Raw genomic sequence first — 21644 nt, forward strand, 5'->3', positions numbered from 1 at the left:
GCTCTCCACGCCTTATCATAACTGATTTGAACACCATACTGCTTTCGAATGTCTGCTACAATGTCTTTTGGTCAAAATTCACAACCAACCCCTTGATATGTTTCTTTTATACTCTCACCAATCAACCAACTACTTGCATGTCGATTGTCATGAGACATCATATCTAACCGACAAGTGTGTGTTGAATAGAATTTCATTATTTGAAATATATTGGAAATCCCCAACTTGGTAGCACAAACTCACCACTTGCATTCTTTATCAAAACATTCAACAAGCAATAACTTAGTAGTGGATTTAGTTTTTTTGAACTCAAACTTCCTTTTCAGAGCCATCATATACAACTTCCTTTATAATTCTTTCTTATTTGAGCATATTTGGTGCTCTTCTAGATGGTCATCACTAATTCCACTAACTATAGGTTGTTGCATCATGTTTTGCCTTTCATTTGCTACATTTTCGATTATAGTGGGATTTTCATGTATGAAACCATCATTTGTATCAATCATGGTCAAGATTTCTGCACTCTGAGTTGAACCAGTTCTGAATGAGCCAATTTGGGTCACTTGCTTATCACTAGTAGGGTTAGTATTCATCCTATAATCCTCCTCATTAATTGCAGTCTCATTCATGTTCCAATCATGAACTTTATACCCTTCAAGTGACTCATTTTGAAATCTTGGTCCATTTTCACCATCAACAGTAAGAGTTTCAACTGAATCACAATGAATGTGTCTACTTTTTTGCATCAACATTGAGTCCCCATTCAATTCTTTATCAATCTCAGAAGGCATATGACATTCAAAATAAGAATTGCAAATTGATTTCTGATTGTGATTATCAATTCTCTTTTCAACTATGATGCACAATGGAACAGACAGCTTACCATTTGTACAATTTAAACCAATAAAGAATTTCACATCCCCATCATCAGTTAGTTGTCTAGGACTTGTGGGTATGTTGGCATTGAATACATACTTCATTGAAAGAAAACAATTTGTTGGATCTAGCTTCAGAATATGATGGACAACCCCTAATAACTCTTTATATGATATAGTTTTCGGGATCTCAATGCCTTTACCTTTGCTTCCTTCGAAATAGAAAACATTTCCATCTCGTACCCATTCTCCTTCATATAAAAGCATTATTCCTACTTAATCAACCACTAAAATAACAAAATAATTCAATTAGTGGCATCAACAAACAATATTAGAATATTTTTTAGTTACATCATAGCATTAGCACCAATAAGTAGGTATTAATTTTAAAAAACTCATTCATTATTAAATACATATTATTTCATTATACATATTTATTTTTTTAATAAACAACAAATAAATAACATTATTAATCATCTTTACTACCTTAAATAATACCAATAATGCTAAAGAAATACAATGTATATAGTTATTAAATAAATTCAAACATTGTAACTATAAACTATTTTAAACAATAAAAATATATTTATTTACTAAAAGATTGGTTATGTTGTAATTCATTTAATGTCAAGGGTAATTTGCAAATGATTCAACTCAAATTGAGTATAATTAAATAAAATAACAATAATATAATGTTACTATAAAATAACTATATACAATCTTAACTTACGTCAAGTTCAACTTAACACACGTCAAGTTCAACTTAATATCCGTAAGGTTTTGATATATAACTAAAAAAGATAACTTTATATATTATATCAAAACCTTATTCACACATATTTACATCTATATAAAGAACAAATATGCAAACAATACCAAAACCATCATAAAATTCCATAAGTTTTATTACTTACCATCATTTGATTTTTCCATATAGACAATGTTTCTCCACACTACACTTTTTAAGTTGATTGTTTCCTTCTTTTAATCCTTTTTTTCATGGCCGTAAAAGATATCAAAAAAATTATAATAATTTCAAACTTATTTAAATATTTACTACATCTCATTAAATGTTTGAAAATATTCAATAAATAAAACATGAAAGAAAAAAATATGGAAAAATAAAAATAAACGTACACTGTTTATCCAACCACAACTTAAAACGCTTTAAGTTGAAGAAATCCAAAGAGAAATTGTGTGAGACTTGAAGAAATGAACTGAAAAGAGAGAAATGGAATAACAGGAGAAAATGAAAAAAAAATGAGAAAGTGGAAGAAATAATAAAAAAAGAGGTGAATGGAGGGAAATAAAATTAGAATGGGAGGGAAAAAGAGTTGAAGTAGCTGAGGGGTATTTTTGTCCAAATCGGGTCATTTTGGAGGCTATTAAAAGTGGGGGGTTAGTTTTACAATATCGAGGGATTTTTGTCCCTTTTAATAAGTTGGAGGAGGGGAAAGGAGGGGGTTAGTTTTGCAATATTGAGGGAATTTTATCCCTTTTAATTGGTTATCCCTATTTTCCCCCCTCAATTTGTAAGCTTTTTCAATAAAATTAACCAATCAAATATCAAAACCCTTATTAAGTTCAAAAAATATATATACAAAATTCAATGCAAATAATGTCTTGGAATCACTCCAAAATGGGCTTTAAATTTTTATTTTTATTTTAAAATTCATCTCATAATATTTGTTTTATTTATTTATCTTTTTTTTTTATATATATAAAAAAAAACTCAAATTTATTGAAAGTTTTCTTTTGCATGCGAGGCCATAATCTTTTTCCAAGCATGTTTTATTTTCCAATCATTTAAAAATAATATAATTTTTTTTATGAGACTATTATCCAAAAGTTGTACCAAAATTTTCATTTTTTAACACTAACTCTAATAAATAAATTTAAATTTTAAAAAAATAGAAATAAATTAAAATATAAAACGCGCCTGAGTGAAGTGAAATACAATTTAAGATATACATCAATTTTGTAAAATATGATTTAAAATCTAATTCGATTAATAAAAACTTTAAAATTCAAAATATTTAAAAGAAATATTCAATTAAAAAAAGTAATAAAATTATATAAATTTTAATATATCATTAAAATTTTCAAAAATAAAAATAAAAGGGTTTAAAAAGGAAAAGTAAAATTGACAAGACACATTTTCAATAAGACGTACAAAGCATTGACATGCTTAAAGCGCACCTCTTAAAACTATGGACCTTAATCATATTCGATGTATTTTGAATGGCCTACACTTACAAAGATGAATGAATGAGCTAGATTTAAAGATCTGACTAGTGGGAACTGAGTCAACCAGCCCTGATCACATCCCAAACTTTTAAGCTATATTCCTTCCAATATAAAAAAATTGATCTTCATGTGCCTTCCTTGTCACATCCCACCACACTTTCCCATTTCTTTTTCTTACACGCATTTTGCCTAATCCAAATATAAAATTTAGGGTTTTAATTATAAATATATAATTATGATAATTAATTATTTTAGAATAATATTTCCCCATTAGGGTTTAATTTTATTTATTTTTAAGTTAATGGGTGCAGCCAAAAAATTGATGGACCTAACTGCCACGTGAGCCGCCATGTTTCCACGTCATGTCGTTTTCCTCGAAGTCGTTTGTCCTCGTCACCTACTTTTATCTCATCTCACGCGAAAATGTCAACAGATCGTACGGTGTTGCTGCGCGGGTGCACTGTAAGACCGTGGTCGCGAAAACACGCTGTCCAGATTTGGACTCTTCCCTCCATTTATATATTCTCGACTGTTTTTGTATTTCGCTCATAAAAAACCCTAGCCTTCCTCCTCCCTCTGCAACTTCCGGTGCTGTCGGAGGCATGGACGGAGCTCCCATCGAAGACGGTTTTCCGGCGGTGAAGCTCTTTAACCAAGGCTACTCCTACACTTACGATGACGTTATCTTCCACCCTGGTTACATTGACTTCCCCGCCGACGCGGTCCAGCTTGGCACCAAACTCAGCCGCAACGTCCACCTCTCAATACCCTGCGTGGCGTCGCCGATGGACACCGTCACCGAATCTGCCATGGCCGTGGCCATGGCCACTGTTGGCGGCGTCGGAATCATCCACTCCAACAACTCCGCTGCGGAGCAGGCGGCGTTGGTCCGTTCCGCCAAGTCGCGGCGTGTTCCTTTCGTGTCGGATCCAGTTGTGAAGTCCGCGTTCGATTCGGTGGATTCGGTTTCGGATTTCGGTTCTGCGCCGTACGTTTTGGTGACGGAATCGGGAACGGCAAAGTCGAAGATGTTGGGAGTGGTGTTGAGGTCTGATTGGGAGAAATTGAGCGATAAGGGAGTGAAGGTTTGTGAGTATATGGTGAGTTCTCCGGAGTCGGTTCCGGCTAGCTATGATTTTGAGCAAGTGGCGGGGTATTTGGCTGCAAAGAAGCTCAGTTTTGTGCCGTTGGTAAGGGATGATGAAGTGGTGGATGTGGTGACCACGGCGGATGTGGAGAGAATTCGTGGTTTTCCGAAACTGGGGATGCCGTCGTTGGATGCAAAAGGCGAGTTCTTGGTGGGAGCGGCGATAGGGACGAGAGAGTCGGATAAGGAAAGGTTGGAGCATTTGGTGAAGGCAGGTGCCAATGTTATTGTATTGGATAGCTCACAAGGGAATTCAATTTATCAAATTGAGATGACCAAGTATGCCAAGAAAATGTTTCCGGAAGTTGATGTGATTGGTGGGAATGTGGTTACGATAAGACAAGCTCAAAACTTGATTCAGGCAGGGGTGGATGGGTTGAGAGTTGGGATGGGGTCTGGCTCCATTTGCACCACACAGGAGGTTTGTGCAGTGGGAAGAGGGCAGGTAACATTGTTTTTCTTATCTATAGTGTTGATTGGTATTGCTAGAACTAGGCTTTTATTCGTGATGTATCTAGTCTGAAGATGGTTAAGCAACTTGAAGAAGATTGCTTTTTGTTGCTAAGGCGGTATCCATAATCCATTTATAGGTCGATAGCCATAGATTTGATGTTTTCATAGTAAAGAAAGATTTTTATCCATATCCCATACTGCTAATTATGTTAAGGACACTTTTTGGACTTTTTTGGGTGATGCCGAGGAGAGATATGGACATGTAGTTTAGGGTGATATTTTTTGAAACGAGACGATCATTTACAAGATATTGCTCTTCAATTGCTGAAAGGGAAAATGCCAAATCATAAGAAAATAACTAGTGGGAAGGCCTATTGCCAAAAGCTATTACTTTGCTTTAAAGGTGTTTATGCTTTAAGGGAAAATGTTCAAAAGGTTGCATCAAGTGGTCATTAAATAGGTTTATTTGTCATAGGAAACAAATGTTTCATTTAATTGGGCTCACCATTTGAGAGTTGACCATATCTAAAAGAATGTAGTCGGTGCTGTTGGTAATGGTTGGCAGCGATTCTTCCATAATAGAATTTTCTTGTCTTAAAACTTTACAGGCCACTGCTGTTTACAAGGTATCTTCTATTGCTGAGAGAAGTGGTGTGCCAGTCATTGCTGATGGTGGCATTTCAAACTCTGGGCATATCGTCAAGGCTTTGACTCTTGGAGCATCTACGGTGATGATGGGGAGCTTCTTGGCTGGAAGCAGTGAAGCTCCTGGGGCCTACGAGAATAAGGTATGACAGTACTGTGATCCACTTTTGTTTTATTGTTAAAAGTAGAGCAATATGAATATTCTTTTGTGGTGTTTGGAGTTAATATGATTTGTTGTTGTCTTTGTTGCTTTCAAAAGAAATGTACAGTCTAGATTGGTTTGTTACTTAACTGATTATTGGTGAATTGGATTATCAATATGGTTTTGTGGATCAAATGTAAGAGATTACCAAGCACCATACATGGGTCAGAATTTTTATGAACTTTTGCTTGCTTTGGCTGACTCCTTGTAGAAGTTAAATAAAAACACCTACTTTGACCAACTCCTAGGCAAGCTAGACTTTAGACCTGGTTGGCATGATTGTAGAATTAAACTTTCTCGAGAGCTTGTGCCCCAATCCAAATTGTTTAATGTGCGTTTCAAATTATTGATTGGTTTGAGGAATCCATTACGGGTCTTTGTTGTCCCATTCTCTCAGTTGTACTGGCATACCTCTTCTAGGAGTTAATTGCCCCAAATTTCTAATATTTCCTTGAAGATTCAACTTGGTTCCTTGGGTTATAACCGAAACTCTAAATACTATTAATTTATAACATATTGATGATTTTCATTTTTCCTTTTTCTTTTGCATGTTATTAGATGCTATTTTTAGCCCTTTGCAATGAGGATTTTCTGTATATGATTGAATATATGACCTTGTGCTTAGATATTTATCAATAGTCATAAAATTATTAGTATGTAGTGCAAGTAAGTAAAATGTTTGAGAGAACCAAAAGACTTGTTTTTAAAATTTAAATTTTATAGACAACTCATTTTAGGGATATTAATTATAATAAATTAATTGAACATATCAACATAAAATGATATCTATTGTGACAACATATCAAGGATGTGTGTCATTTAATTTGTTTATGCTTTAATATTTGGTGCTTTCAAACCTACAAGTTCTCAAAGTCCATCTAAACCTAATGAAGAATGGACGAACATATCCGAAAAGGGAATATTCTGCTTTTTGGAACAAAAAATTTGACTACCTACGGATAACACAGTAATAATTATCTGAAATATATTCCTCAACCAATCATAAACTTTTGTTTGTTCTGAACTATATAGATACCTAAATGTATCACATATAGGTACACAAGTGCACTCACCTGTGTTTAGGTTTTCTGAACTTTTTCGTTAATTGAGTGATCAGTGATGTTCCATTTAGCTTGACCACATTAGTTGCTTCTTCTAGAGTATGGAAAAGTTATCTATTTTGATTGCCCTGACAAAATATTTCATTTTCTTGGCTGCTTTGTCACTCATTCAATCTCTATTGAGAAGCAGAATTTTTATTATTATGAATGCTAACATTTTTTCCTGTGCCAGAATGGTCTCAAGATTAAGAAATATAGAGGCATGGGATCCCTAGAAGCCATGACTAAAGGGAGTGATGCTCGATACTTGGGTGATACAGCTAAGCTGAAGATTGCCCAGGGTGTTGTTGGAGCAGTTGCAGACAAAGGTTCTGTTTTAAAGTTTATACCTTACACAATGCAAGCAGTTAAGCAAGGGTTCCAAGATCTTGGTGCGTCTTCTCTGCAATCTGCTCATGACCTGCTAAGATCAGAGTTAAGGCTTGAGGTGAGAAGAACTATTTCTCATTACCATTCTGTTCTATTTACATGGATTATCTGCTGGATCTTCCTGCAGTACATGATGTATCAATAAAGCATTCTGTGCTATATGCTTTGCAGATAGCCAAAGGTTGTATTATTAGTGGTTTTTCTACCTCCATCTAGTTCTTTTATGGCAAAAGAAAATTGTTTTGAGCTCTTTCTTTTTCTAGCAGAAAACTTGTTTGGTTCTCTCTACCAACAGCTCCAGATGAAGCTTTCCAAAAGAACTAGTGATCTAGATAGCAAACAATCCTTGTCTTGAACCTATGGTTCTGTGCACTCACTTCTCATCTTGGTGTCCACTTGATTGCTCTATAAAACCAAACGAGTGCTGATGAATTCAACTGTTTTATATATATATAGATATATTTATATATAGATAGATAGATAGATGGATAGGTAGGTGTTTATGACCAGTTTAAGAAAGTGAGTAGATCCCCTTGTAGCTGTCATTTCACCCAAAATGTGGTCCCTTTGAACTTATGGTTTGCACCATTTTCTAGCTTGGACTCTTGTTTGTGATCATCCTCCAATACTCTTTTCCTTTCTATTCCCTTGGTTTGTACTCCGCCTGAAGATTTATTGTTTTTCCTTCTGCTTGTACAGGTCCGTACTGGAGCAGCGCAAGTTGAAGGTGGAGTTCATGGGCTGGTTTCTCATGAAAAGAAGTATTTTTGATCTCTCAAACTATCAAGCAACACTTCGGCTGCTTTTCTCCTGGTAAATTAACTTTGAAGTCTATTCAGGGTTGAAATATGATAATATAGCATGAGCAACAATCAAGTTAACCAGAGCTGGGGCATTCACTTTGGAGAGCTTCCTTGTATAATTCGTTTTCATTTTAATGTATTCTTGTATTTGATGTGGAAGAAAAGTAACTTGCCCCACAGGGCGATGGAGTCCTGGTCAGGAATATTTATCCGAATTCTTCTTGAGATACTTTGTTTAGTTTTAACATGTTTTGGAGATTTCGTCTTGTTGATAATATATTTATTACCTTGAAATTTTACTCGCTTCTTCAGTGGGAATTATTTGGATGCTCTTTCCTCTGCTCTATTCTCTCTAAGCTTAGGAATGACAATGTAGTGAGTTTTTTCAAATATCTATTATGTGTCCTAATAGGAAGGGTTCGAGTTAAAGATAAACGGGTTTAGAACAGGGATTGGGTTTGGTGATGTCTTGATTCTATATAATATTAAATATAAAATTGTTTAATTTTCTATTCATTTTTTCATAAAAATAAATTATGAAAATGTATAATATTTATTTATTTATTTATAAATTATATTATTTTTAGTATAATTTAAAGTAATATAAGGGATTATTGTACGTGAATTTAAGGGATTGTTCTTCAATGCATTGTACATAGGATAATTTAGGTTTGTCTGAAAATTGTTTTCAAACAGATTTTTGTTTTATAAAAATTAAAGAACAGTTTTTAAAAACTTTTATTTTTTAATTTTTTTAAAAAATAGTTATCAAATAGGCTTAATTTTTCCTTTTTAAATTCTTTTATATTAATAGCAAATGCTTTGTATATTCCGTGAGAAGACACGAAAATAAAGATATAATTTTTTTCTCTCAATGTAATTTATATATGTAGAGATATGTCGTCTAAATATTTGGCAAACCTTACAATGGATAGAGATAACATTTGAAAAACAGAGAACAAAAACCGAAAGAAACACAACACAAGCTAAGGGGCACTGCACTTCTTATACTTAGAATTCAGCAAGAAGAACAGGTTCATAAATGACTGATTTCACAGCACGGAGCATGTCATGTGAAGTGAATCCATCGTCTTTCTCATAAAATGTGTGCAACACTTTGCTCATTTTCCAAAATAAATCCTTGCAAATTCTTGGTACTGTGCTACCCTTCTCCTGTAGAACTAATCTCTGAAGTTCTCTCCTCTGACTCTTAACTAAACCCTTCATCTCTCTGATGGCCTGTTCTTCAGTAGTGACACCATTGCCATGTATCATGTGTAGTGCTAGAGCATTCGCTTTCCCTTCCTTGGACTCCCTCTGTGACATAGACATTAGTGCTTTTAAGTTATAAACCCGGCCATGGCAGACGAGGAACTAGTAAGTAAGAAAAGGAAAGGTCCTACCTTAAAGCTGTGGATATCATTCAAAAGACGCCCACAGGTGCTCATAAGCTTATATAGTTTATGGCACTCAGGTCCCTCAACAACCTCCTCTGAAAGCTTAGGACCAACAAAATAGAGCGCCGGGAGGACAATTGGTCCCAGAGCAAAGGATACATATGCATTTGTCATGTATTCATCCATTGTTGGAGCTGATTTATTACTCACCCACTGAGCTTCTTGTAACATAGATCTTAGCAACTTCAGCCACTGCCACGCAAACAAGCTCGCTATCATCTTTAGTGGAAACAAAACGATTAAAGTCTAACACCAGAAAAAATGAATATGAAATCTAAGGTTAGTATGTAAATTAGGGTTTAGAGGGTCTCGAAATGAATTAATCCTAGAGCGATTTTGAGGAAAATGAAGATTCCGATCCTGTAAGGACAACAGGAAGATTCATAGTGCTTGTAGAGGTGACATTTATCTGACCAAGTTAAAATCATATGATGAGTAAGGTTAAGATCGCATCTCACGATATCAATTATATGGCTGGTCACGTTACGGGCTTGCCATGCTGATGCTTTGACTCCAATCTCAGATATTGTGCTGTGGAGTGCTGAAAAAACGATCTCAACTTGTTCAGAACAACAATCCACGGCTACATCTATATCCCACCTGCAGTTCATTTTTCCTCACACTTTCACTTTTGTGCAGGAAGATTAAGATGATCTGCAGAAATCTTGGAGCAACAAAAGATAAAAAGGAAGGGGGAAGAGGGCAGCATACTTCTCAACCAGTTGAATAAGGTTTAGGAGCTCCTCTTCAGAGCCTCCAATGTCAAAGAAGTCATCAACCACAGTTGTGAGAACACTGTTTTTGGCCCACGAAAGGCGGGCATCAGATTGTTCAGGAGAGAATATGGTTGCTGCAGCAGAGAAGTAACAGTAGGCCAGCTTCTGCCTCGCAAACTTTAGCTTGTCTAATCTGTTCTCTATAATCCACCTGCTCACATGGGAGGAAACATTACTCTAAATTTATTTTATTGGTATTCAATGTTTCCATAGAACTTAATGCAGGAATCTATCTCCATTACTTGGGTACGGGTTTTCTATAAGAACAAAGTCAACTTGCAACAATGGTAAAAGGAGGCCAGGCAGACCAAGACTCCAGGTAACAATGAATTTTACATCAAAAACATTTATAAACTTCAACAAACAAGTTACCAATTAACCTAAATCCCTGAAAGTAGAGAAAGATATGCACCTCTCAAGTTGTTTGAGTTCGTTTTGGTGTATTGATTGACAGAAATTGAAGTCTTCAACTGCTAGTTTTAGGAAATCTTTGTTGCAGACATGTGAAGAGCTAGCAAAAGAAACAAAAAGAAATGAAGAAACAATGCTATTGATAAATAATTCAGTAACAAAATAACCTCCCAGTGGCATACCGATATGCAGTTTTTAATATCCTTGTATCATCTACATTATAATGCTCAATACTTCTTCTGTTTGCTATGCGATCCAAATTTGCGTAGTAGGGAAACCTAAGAGCATCCTCCACCTGAAATGATGGAAGACATGTTTTTCAGAAGAACCATGCTAAATATGTCAAGACAGGCTAAACAACTCCAAACATTTGACAAGAAACCACCTCTTGGGCAATGTACTTATTGAGTCTATCTGCATGAATTGAACTGTTCGATAGTCCCTGTCTTAGAAAATGACTTGACCATGAGTTTTGTTTCTCCAGAACCACTTCATCTGGGTGTATAATCATCTCTGAAGCCCTAAATAATTCAAGGGCAGCCCCCAAGTCCTTAAAATCTTGTCCAAACTTGAAATACTGATCGTCTTCAGCAAATTGAGCTAATGGAACTGCACCACGATCAGAACTGATTAAACTTCAATCAATGGAATAAAACCCTGAATTGATTTTGCATCAAGTCTCTTAAATCAACAAATTACCTGAAGAGATGTCATATCCATTTAAACGTAGTATCCGAAATGCGATTGCACAGGTGGCTCTGTCTGCAAATATCTCTTCCTCCCTCTGCAGCCAGCATCTGTTTGATGGTTAATGTCATGTTTTCCAACGGATGAGAACATTATAAGGCTATACTCTTCTCCTTTTTGTAGGTTGAAATATATTTTCACACCATGGCTACTGCATATACTGCTAAAGGAACATACCTGTATGTTTCATCCAATACACTTCTGATCTCCATCCTAAAATACCGATCAATTCCCAACCTTTCAAGATTGTCAACCAAACATAAACGAGCATATAAATCTAGAGGATACACTGTTGGGACTGGAGAGATCAATAGAAGAAAACCGATACAGGTTAGAGGATGAAATTTAAATACACAGCATGCTACAGAAGAATGTGGAGGGAGGTCGGTACCTGCATTCCCAAACTTCTCTAAAAGAGATCGAAGGTAATTCAGACAACCCGCATTTTGAAGGTGAGAAAGAGCAGCTGCTGTGGCAGAAGGTGAATTGAGCAGAGACCCATTCTTCATCTGATATTTCATAACCATTTCCCAGTCTTGTAACCTTCCCATTCCTTCCGAAATATATGCTAAGTAGGCTTCTCTGCTCTTAGTGTTGCTTCCCAAGCTTCTAAATAAAGAACATTGGAATAAAGCTGGATAAGTTACTGGTCTTACACCATTTCATTTTGTCTAACACTGCATCAGAAATGAAAATATTTTGTTTCTCAGCTCATTTCCTAGTGATCTTATAAGATGTATACATGATCATTTTTATGATACCAAGTAATAACCCTATTTTCCTAAAGTAATACTCGATCTAAAACAGAAAAAAAAATGAAAAAAAATGAAAAAAGCCTTAACCCCAACTGCTGGACTGCATGAATCCAATTTTGCCATTTGACTCTGTTTCTGCCAATGTCCTCCATCAAGTCTTCGAGAATCATATCTCTACCACCCCAACCCATGTTCATTTTAACCCCTTTTGTGATTTTGCCCTAGTTTCAGTTTCAATAGTCACTCTTCCACACCAGGGTGTTCATTGATCTTCATGGAAAAAGTTGGAACCATCTCAAGATTTTGCTCATTTGGTCCTCAATAGATCAACCTAAAACCCCTCAAGAGTGTATTTAGTACAAATTCCACTGTTTCTTGCCAGGCACTCACACACACCCCACTTTTCTAACATAGGTTCTTAACTATGTAGCATTAAGTACCATCCACAGTTCAAGTGCAAGTGTGTACAAGGAATGACTCACTCTATGCATCATACACATGCATTCATCAGAGAATCCTCAGAAAAGATACTGGTACATTTTTTTAGTTCTAAAACTGAAAACAAACAGAACATGTCAAAACAAATACAGATACAAAACTAGTGTTTCCCCTCTCAGACAAATGTGTCTTCTAATGGTATCCCAGTTAACTCAAAAATCACTTGATTTGAATGCCTAGTTTGAGGTAAAAAATTCTATTAGATTCATGGAACTTTCATGGAAAATTTTCCAATATACTTCAGAAAGATACTATGAAACAGAAATATACCCTTTGAGCTCCAAATCCCTCTTCTGAAGCATAGCATCTACATCTCTTTGCCCCAAAGGGAGGTTCAAATCTAATTCTTTGGCATACTCAATCATACCAGGAAATATTATATCGAATCCAATTGGAGAATGTTGTTTCTCATCGCTAACTGAAGCAAAATTGGATGCAATAAACCAGAGCCCTGCAAAAAGATAATATCTACATACTGAATGATAGTACCGGAGATTGAACAATTTTTTTTAATAGGCAAATAAAGAGAATATATTAAAAGCGCCAAAAGAGCTAATACAAGAGATTAAACAATCAAGAACAGCATATATATACCCTTGTTCCTTTGCTCTTCACCAACACCCCATCGCTTGAGTGCAAGGACAGATGCCAAAGTAGATGAAAGAGCATCTTTGACTAACATGGGATGGGGATGAGGAAGACCCCATGAGCCATCATGAGACTGATTTTCCAATAACCAATTCACACACTCCGGGAAGTATGGGGCCTGTGAGGAATATGGAGAAGGGACCATAGCAACCCAAGCTGTGTCATATGAAGATACCGAAAGCTCAACCTTGTCAAACATCTTCTTGATTCTTTCCTTGGTCCCTTCAAAGCCCTGAATACAGTTTAGTGTATTGGTTTACTTAATCTTGGATATACAGACAGCGAGGAAAATATAAAAAGCTATGAAGGAAAGATCAGTCTTACCAGACCAACATGATTGCCTTCTGTCCAAGTCTTTAGTCCAGGACTAAGAGAAGCTGCTCAGAAACAGAACACCAGATAGCCAAATGTAATTTACTCAACACCAAATTGTATAGGGAAGACAGAAAACTAACACAAACTGAACTCAAAAGTATTAGACAAAAACTTGGAACTACACTTTCAAAGGTATGGAGAAAATTGCTAAATGTTACTATCCCAACCCAGAAACAGCAAAACGCAAAAAAGAGGGAAAAGGGATTGCTTCACTATCTGCTATTTCTTCCATTTCTGTAAACATATTTAACATTTATGAAAAAAGATGACCCAAAAAGTAAAGATTAAATCAATAAAAATCATATAACACCAATTAGTTATTATGCAACTCACCCTTGAGCATCAAACTGGATACTGCCTTCCTATATTCAACACTTAGAAGGTCCACACCCTTACCTCCCCCTATATTCATTCCTCAGATGGCTTCTCTCCTCCAGTTTTTCTTTCCTGCCCCTTTTCTCGGAAGCATCTCTCATCCTTCCCGGTATCATATTTCTTATTAACATATTCATTTTTAGGTTTTTTTAGGAAAAAGAGAATGCAAATGAAATTAGTTTGAAAGCAACATAGGGGCAAAAAAAAATGAACCAAGATGCATAGAAAGAAATTTTCAGGCTGCCCAATTGTGGGAATTTCAATTGGTTTGCAGTAACAGATGATTCTGAAGAGTTTTCATGACATCACTAGAACCCTAAAAGACAAAAATTCCAGTTTGTTTCAATCAATAAGTTGATTTCCAGAACCTTTATATTATACAGCACCCATCAATAAAATATTGAATATCAAAGCCCAAGACCATGAATGTGGTTCAGAAACAGAACAACAGATTTATTTATATATGTTAGAAAAAGAGTATTAAATTGGGAGGTAAAAGATATGATAATAGACAAAAAAAAAAAGTGGGAAGACCAAGGTGGTCAAGGGTTGGGGAGGGTTTGTAGGAGGTTCAGGTTCAAGTCCCTGTGGGCAAGAATTTACCTATCAAAAAGTATAAAAAAAAAGAAGTGGAAAGACCCCTAAAGGGTTTTGTGATTGGAAGGAAAAAGGGCAGGTACATGAACGGAAACAGAACGTAATAATAAGAAGATAAAACAAAGCAAAACAGGTACATGAATGTGCATATAAAATGAGAAAAGACAAAAAGAGAGAGAGAGAGAGAGAGAGAGAGAGAGAGAGATACCTGATATGGGTGCAGTGACGCAGCTGCTCTTGGGTTTGTGGTGAAGAAGAAGAAGAAGACTGTTGGAGCTGTAGAGGGCCATTGCTGCACCGCCAAAACCCATTTTGTATGGTTAGCTGTCCATGACATCACACACAGAGAATCACATACTGAGAGAGAAAGAGAGTAAAGCGAGAGAGAGAGAGGAAGAGAAAAGCAAGTGAGAGAGAGACGGGAAGAGAAAAGCAAGTGTGTGTATGTGAGAGAGAGAGAAGCAAGTGAGAGAGAAGAAAAAGCAAGTGTCGGGTTTTGGTGGGAGAGAGAGATGGGTTTTGGTGTGTGGCCGAATCTCCGAAATGCCGCCCTCCATGTATTCCAGAAAATCGGGAGCACACACCATGAAATTTAGAAATTTCAGGCAATCATCATCGCCAAAAAAACAACATATCAGTGCCCGGTATGTACAACCGATATTTCGGAGAACCAGAAACACACACACACCCAAACTTTCGGAATTCCAAGCGATCATCACCGAAAACAACACATCCTACGAATTGAGAACATACAGAGAAAACAAATTCCCATAACTTCCCACTAAAACCAGGGACTCCAGAAAGATTCTGAAAGCATATCGGCGTGAATCGGAGAATGTGGATACCTGTCGTTTTACCAAGTGTGCAGAAAAGAATAGCAGAGAGAAAGATTTCACAGTCCTCCGGGGCCGAGGGAAAATGACAGATACCACACACCATATATTCACCCCATCATTTAATTATGTCGGTTTAGTGGACAAGTAGATTAAATTATAAAAAGGGAAAATCTGATAAGAAAATTTTATGTTATTTTAATAAATAAAAATTAAAAGTAATAAATTTTTATTTCTGGATTTTAGTATTATATAATTAATCCCTTGATTTTTTTATTACAAAAATGGGAAAGCTTTGTATGGCCATAGATTGGCTAGTTCTTGGTCATAATTTCAATTACAATCTAGGTTACGTTTAGTTGATAGGATAGGATAAGATATGTATATCGTATTATATTATATCTATAATAAAATATACATATCCTAAGATATGATATTCTTTTATATATATATCCTATGGTAATGATATTTTAAAGCATATCCAATATATTATATTTATATTTAATTTATGAAATTAATAAAAAATAATATGAAATATAAATTATTTTTAATGTTTAAAATAAAAATTATATCATATTCAAATATTTTTTATTTTAAAAAATGAAAAATTTATTATGTTGAACAATATTCATGATTAAAATATTTAAACTTTATAAATAAATTTTTTATATTATGTTATTTAATTATAAAAATAATTTATATATCATATATTAATATTATTTTATAAATTCTTTTAGTTTTTCTTTTTTAATTGTAAATTTAATTTATAATAAAAAAATAAAAATTTATTTTTTAAAATTAGTATATTAAAAAACGAAAAATTGATTAAAAAAATGAATTTTTGATACATGATATATGTATATCCCATATCTTCACATGTGAAATGAATGAAAAAAAAGTTGATGAATAATATATCTCACAATTTATCATATCTTATGTTTGGTTGAATATAGAATAAAATAAATAATGAGATAATTTATCATATCTGATTATCGAACAAATAGGATATAATATCCTTATCCCCACTCTTATCTTATTTCATGTCATATTCGACCAACCAAACATAGTCTTACATTAGTTAAAGCGGAAAATGAATTTAAAGTTTACATATTTAATATAATTGACAATAACAATATGAAATATAAAAGACAAAAATGCCCTTAAAAGGAAAAAAGGAAAAGTGAATATATTCATGGTTTCATCCATCTAATTCATTGACTTTTATATATGTTACATTTATTTCACCTTTTAATTTTTTTTAAAAAAAATTTTAATATTTTTTCATTTATCCTTTTATTAAAAAAAGTTTGAAAAAGGAAAATGCAATAGACATATTAATAGACTTTTAGTTATATTTTTTTAAAATTTTTAATTTTTAATTTAATTTAATTTGTATATTTTATAATTGAACAAGTTAAATTTTATGTAAAAACAAATATTCTCTATAATTTAAATTCATTTTTAATTTTATTTTTTTATTAATAATATAACATTTTAGTAATGTTGTTGAAAGCAATTAATAAAAATTCTTTAAAATTTAATATTAATAATAGCGTTTTTAAAATATAATTTGCATATATTTGAAATAGAACAATATATGTTTTTAAGATTTTTTTTTGTTGTTGTTTATATTTTAGAATTTTCACACAATATATATTTTTATTATATGAAATAAAAAATCAAGCTAAAATTATTTTAAAATAATTTAAAGTTATATATTAAAATAAACTTTTCAAATCAAGATTTTACTTGGGTTTAATTTATTTATTTATTTTTATCATTTAAAAAAATAAATCATTAGACAATTAAAAGCCTAAAGAAAAAAATAAGGTGCAATGTAGATAATTCAGTATAATCACACAATATAAATTCATTTTATATAATTTTAAATGTTCATCGAGTATTTTTGACATTATTGTTGATACCCCGCGTCTTTGATGATCCACGTAGTTGCCAGATGGATGGACACGTGATTTCAACCCATAAAGGTTCTTGATCCAGCCGTTATACCTACAAGAAGGCATCCGGACAGGGTGTCCGGACGCACCCTCCGATGGTTTTGTTAGCCATGGTCAGAGAGAGATATAAATCAGTTGGCCTTTTACTAGGTATCAGGAGATTACCAGGGGATCCCGTCCTCTTCGTGCGAAGGTTCATATATAGTGTCAGGAGTACTGTTCCTCTCATTAATGGTGAGGAGATATTTTATGTTTGTCATGATGACACTTGGAGGCAGCATGGTCATCGCCACCCTACTGGCGGCTGTCAGAAACCGTGGTAGGTGACGCTGCTGTCAGAGATCGTGGGAGGTGATCATGTTGAATGATCATGGGAAGTGACTTGTTGTCACCTCAACTCGTCCTTTCACTCTGCAGGTGATGGGACGTGGGCCATGGATGGTTGTTGTGATAGCGTGTAAGACTCGCTATACTTTAGTTTATGATCCGGACGATTATACCCGGATGGAACATACTGATTATCCGGATGGATTATGGAGCGGATGTATTATGAAGGTTGTCCGGATGCCTATGCTCTGCCAGCGTCGTTTGCTCTTCCTTGGATAGGAGAAGTTGAAACGTCATTTGCCTTTCCTTGAGGCGGTTCGGATAGGAGAACTGCATTATGCGTATCCTTAGGGGAATCCGGATGATGATGGTCCGGCTAATAACACGTGACACGTGTCACTGTGAGATGCGTGCCACGTGTTTCCCAGAGGGAGGGGTCCCTACATTGCCCCCCTTTTTAACTTGCCTATTTTGCCCAAAAAATGGGCGGGTTAAAAAATAACTGGCTTTTTTGAAAACTGAAGAGGTGTCTTCATCTGACTAGGCCACGTGGCGAGTGGGGGTGCGGAAGCCAAAAAAGGCATTTATGATGAGCCGCCGACTCTGGGTATTCCCAGGCAGCATGTCGTTTCAATGATAGTGTTTGTTTGGACGTTTGGCTTTCCGAGGGCTTGTCCCCCTATAAATAGCGCACTGTACCTTCATTTTGCATTTTTTCCTACTGCCTTCTCCTAAGAGCCTTTCTTCTTCTCGCTTCTGTTGTGTCCTTTGCTTCTCTGAGTAAAGAAACTCGAAAGCTCTTTTATACCGGTGATTTTGTGTCGCGACATTCGTTTGCTGCTGGTGATTTTGTATCGAGACAGCAACCTTTCTCCTTCAGGGCTTCATTTGGTACGTGTACTTTTGCTATTGTTGTTCCTTTTGTTGCGTTTGTTGGTTCTTTGGTCTTGGTTTCTGATTTGTTTGGGTTTTGTTTGTGGCTTCTGCTTGCCCATTACTTTGAGGATATCGCGGTGTGGAGTATGAATTCCGGATGTTCAGCTCCGAACAGAAATTCCTGAAAGCAATGCTATCAAATTGTGGACCATTGTCAGCTATGATGGCTTGGGGAATCCCAAAACGGCAAATAATGTTTTTCCATACGAACTTGGTGACATCTTTGTCTTTGATGCTAGCATATGCTTCAGCTTCTACCCACTTACTAAAGTAATCAGTGGCAACAAGGAGGAATTTCTTCTGGGCAGGTGCGGCTGGGAGGGGTCCCACTATATCCATGCCCCATTGTGCAAAAGGCCATGGGCCTGAGACTGTTTTCAATGTTGCTGATGGAATATGTGGAATGGGAGCATACCGTTGACATTTATCACATTTTTTAACATATGCTGTCGCGTCTTTCTTCATTGTTGGCCAATAGTATCCTTGCGAATGAGCTCTATGTGTCAGGGATCGTCCTCCTGAATGATTCCCGCATATTCCTTCGTGTAACTCAGCTAACACATACTGGGCCTCTGACTGCCCTAGGCATCGAAGGTAAGGTCCTGTGAAGGATTGCTTGTACAGGTGCCCCCCAATTAGGGTGAAACGGGCAGCTTGCACCCGGACTTTGCGTGCCTGTTTGAGATCTCCGGGTAGAGTGCCGGTTCGGATATATTCTGTGATGTCATACGTCCATTCTTGGCCATCCGCTTGGTTTGTTTTAATGGTATTGCAGGTGGAAATTTCTGCGACAGAGGGGTTGAGTTGCACATGTATAGGCAATAGAATGGCTTCTTTGATGGGAAGGGAGGCAGCTATGCCGGCCAAGGCGTCAGCGCGCCTATTGTCAGCTCGCTTAATTTTTTCGATTGCCCATTCAGTGAATTGCTGCAAGGTGTCTCTTACTTTAGCTAAGTATCGCGCCATGCGTGGGTCCTTAGCCTCATATTCCTCCTGGACATGCTTTACCACGAGTTGTGAGTCATTGTAGATCCAGAGTTTGGAGACGGATAGAGCAAGGGCGAGGTCCAACCCGGACAAGATGGCTTCATATTCTGCTTCATTGTTAGAGGCAGAGAATCCCAGCCGGATTGCTTGCTCCAAATGTTCCCCGGTTGGGGACTGTAGTAGGAGCCCGACTCCCGAGCCTGATGAGCGTGAGGCTCCGTCAACTTGCAGAGTCCACCATTCTTTCTTATTTGATTCGTCATGTTGGCTGGGTTTTCGGGAATATTCTAGCACGAAGTCAGCCATTACTTGGCCCTTCATGGCCAATCTGGGTTGGAATTCAATTCCAAATTCGCTTAACTCAATGGCCCATTGCAGCATTCTCCCAGTTAAATCTGGCTTGTGCAGAATGTTGCGAAGGGGCTGGTCAGTTAGTACGATCACTGGATAAGCTTGGAAATAAGGGCGGAGCTTCTGGGCAGCGCTTCGAAGGGCTAAGGCTGTTAGCTCCATTTTTTAATATCTGGTTTCTACGTCTGCTAATGCCCTGCTGACGTAGTAGATAGGCTTCTGCTCCTTGGGTGAGGGGCAGCGAAATAGAACGGCGCTGATTGCCCATTCTGATACCGCCAGATACATATACAATTTCTCCTTTGGAATGGGGCTGCTCAAGATGGGCGGTTGCGTAAGACAATACTTAATCTTTTCAAAAGCGTTCTGGCAACTGTCCGTCAATCCGTGTGCTCCAGCTTTTCGTATTGCCAAGAAGAAGGGTCGCAATTCATCAGTGAAGCGGGCTGTAAAACGCCCTAGTGCGACGAGCTTACCTGTGAGGCGTTGTAGCTCCTTCTTGTTCCTGGGAGGGGGTGTTTCCATAACTGCTTTGACTTGATCCGGGCTGACTTCTATGCCCCTTTGGCTGACCATAAATCCCAGAAATTTGCCAGCACTCACGCCAAAGGCGCATTTGGAAGGATTTAGCTTCATGTCATACTTTCGTAAGAGGTGAAAAACTTCTTGTAAGTGAAGGACATGCTGCTCTCGGGTTTTGCTTTTAACCACGATATCATCAATATATACCTCTACCGTGTGGCCTATTAGAGGTTCGAAGATTTTAGTCATCAATCATTGATAAGTGGCACCGGCATTTTTGAGTCCGAATGGCATGACTTTGTAGCAATAGAGGCCGTGTGGCGTTATGAATGTTGTCTTTTCTTCGTCATCCGGGGACATGGGAATCTGGTGATATCCGGAGAAGGCATCCAAGAAGGAGAGCATTCCTTGCCCGGAAGTGGAATCCACTATTTGATCTATTCGTGGCAAGGGAAAACTGTCTTTTGGACATGCATTGTTGAGATTGGTATAGTCTACACAAACTCGCCATTTTCCTTCTTTTTTGGGTACCACTACTACGTTTGCCAACCAATCCGGATAAGAAACTTCTCTGATGAATCCGGCTTCGAGTAATTTGTCAATCTCATTCCGGATGACTTTTTGTCTATCCGGGTGAAAACGCCTAATTTTATGCCGGACGGGTCTGGCAGTTGAAAAGACGTTAAGCCTATGAGACGCAATAGAGGGATGAATTCCCTTCATATCAGAATGTGCCCATGCGAAGATGTCATGGTTTCGTCTGAGAATATTTTGCATGCTCTGGGTTTCTTCTTGTGTCATGAGAGAACTGATGTTCGTGAGGTGAGTGTTTTCCTCCGAAGTTTGGATTGTTTGTAAGGGATCTGCTGCCGGGGGATCTTTGTCTGCCGAACCTAATAATTGCTATTGGTCATGTGTAATGCTGGGTTCAGGGGGAGATGCATCCTCCTGGTTGGCCCCTGCTTCACGTGCTATCTGATAGCACTGGCGAGCGGCTAATTGGCTGCCATATAGATCGATTTGGCCATTGTTGGTGAGAAAACTCACCATTTGATGGTATGTAGAGGGGATAGCTTTCATGTAGTGGAGCCATGTGCGCCCCAAAATGACATTGAAGGGTGATAACTCCCGTACTACTGAAAACTATACGTTGAGAGTGACTGAGCCTGCTTGGACCGGCAACACAATGTCACCTAAGGATGTAGTTGAAGACCCGTTGAATCCGGATA

General features: G+C 36.7%; 2 protein-coding genes across 7 annotated transcripts; one reads left to right on the forward strand and one right to left on the reverse strand.

Moving 5' to 3' along the window:
- The first annotated feature begins 3575 nt into the window (after positions 1-3575).
- Positions 3576-8161, forward strand: LOC100245095 (inosine-5'-monophosphate dehydrogenase). Of its 2 annotated transcripts, XM_002265010.5 has the most exons (4): positions 3576-4714; positions 5331-5510; positions 6863-7117; positions 7759-8161. In XM_002265010.5, the coding sequence occupies exons 1-4, from the start codon at positions 3725-3727 to the stop codon at positions 7828-7830; spliced, it is 1497 nt and encodes a 498-aa protein (XP_002265046.1). In that variant the 5' UTR covers positions 3576-3724; the 3' UTR covers positions 7831-8161. The 2 variants fall into 2 exon arrangements, with proteins under 2 accessions (XP_002265046.1, XP_059591251.1); XM_059735268.1 differs by having other exon boundaries at positions 3653-4714; positions 6863-8161.
- Positions 8162-8712: 551 nt separating this feature from the next.
- Positions 8713-15455, reverse strand: LOC100267397 (ent-kaurene synthase TSP4, chloroplastic). Of its 5 annotated transcripts, none has more exons than XM_010646798.3 (15): positions 15347-15455; positions 14710-14793; positions 13479-13531; positions 13101-13386; positions 12777-12957; positions 11645-11862; positions 11431-11551; positions 11206-11303; positions 10892-11115; positions 10689-10801; positions 10508-10606; positions 10031-10246; positions 9778-9919; positions 9266-9511; positions 8713-9179 (listed from the first exon to the last, which is right to left on the reverse strand). In XM_010646798.3, the coding sequence occupies exons 1-15, from the start codon at positions 15438-15440 to the stop codon at positions 8874-8876; spliced, it is 2481 nt and encodes an 826-aa protein (XP_010645100.1). In that variant the 5' UTR covers positions 15441-15455; the 3' UTR covers positions 8713-8873. The 5 variants fall into 5 exon arrangements, with proteins under 5 accessions (XP_010645100.1, XP_010645101.1, XP_010645102.1 ...); XM_010646799.3 differs by having other exon boundaries at positions 14710-14825; positions 15347-15438; XM_010646800.2 differs by having other exon boundaries at positions 14710-14825; positions 15255-15353.
- Between the last annotated feature and the right edge of the window lie 6189 nt (positions 15456-21644).

This window comes from Vitis vinifera, chromosome 19 (assembly GCF_030704535.1).
Source record: "Vitis vinifera cultivar Pinot Noir 40024 chromosome 19, ASM3070453v1".
NCBI lineage: Eukaryota > Viridiplantae > Streptophyta > Magnoliopsida > Vitales > Vitaceae > Vitis > Vitis vinifera.

Excerpts from the sequence above, each read along its gene's own strand:
- LOC100245095 (XM_059735268.1), top strand. The coding sequence starts at position 3,725 with ATGGACGGAGCTCCCATCGAAGACGGTTTTCCGGCGGTGAAGCTCTTT. Across the intron at positions 4,715-5,330 it reads GTGCAGTGGGAAGAGGGCAG|GCCACTGCTGTTTACAAGGT; the intron begins GTAACATTGTTT and ends AAAACTTTACAG. Across the intron at positions 5,511-6,862 it reads CTGGGGCCTACGAGAATAAG|AATGGTCTCAAGATTAAGAA; the intron begins GTATGACAGTAC and ends TTCCTGTGCCAG.
- LOC100267397 (XM_010646798.3), bottom strand. The coding sequence starts at position 15,440 with ATGGTGTGTGGTATCTGTCATTTTCCCTCGGCCCCGGAGGACTGTGAA. Across the intron at positions 11,304-11,430 it reads GTATTGGATGAAACATACAG|ATGCTGGCTGCAGAGGGAGG; the intron begins GTATGTTCCTTT and ends ACCATCAAACAG. Across the intron at positions 11,116-11,205 it reads TGGATATGACATCTCTTCAG|TTCCATTAGCTCAATTTGCT; the intron begins GTAATTTGTTGA and ends ATCGTGGTGCAG.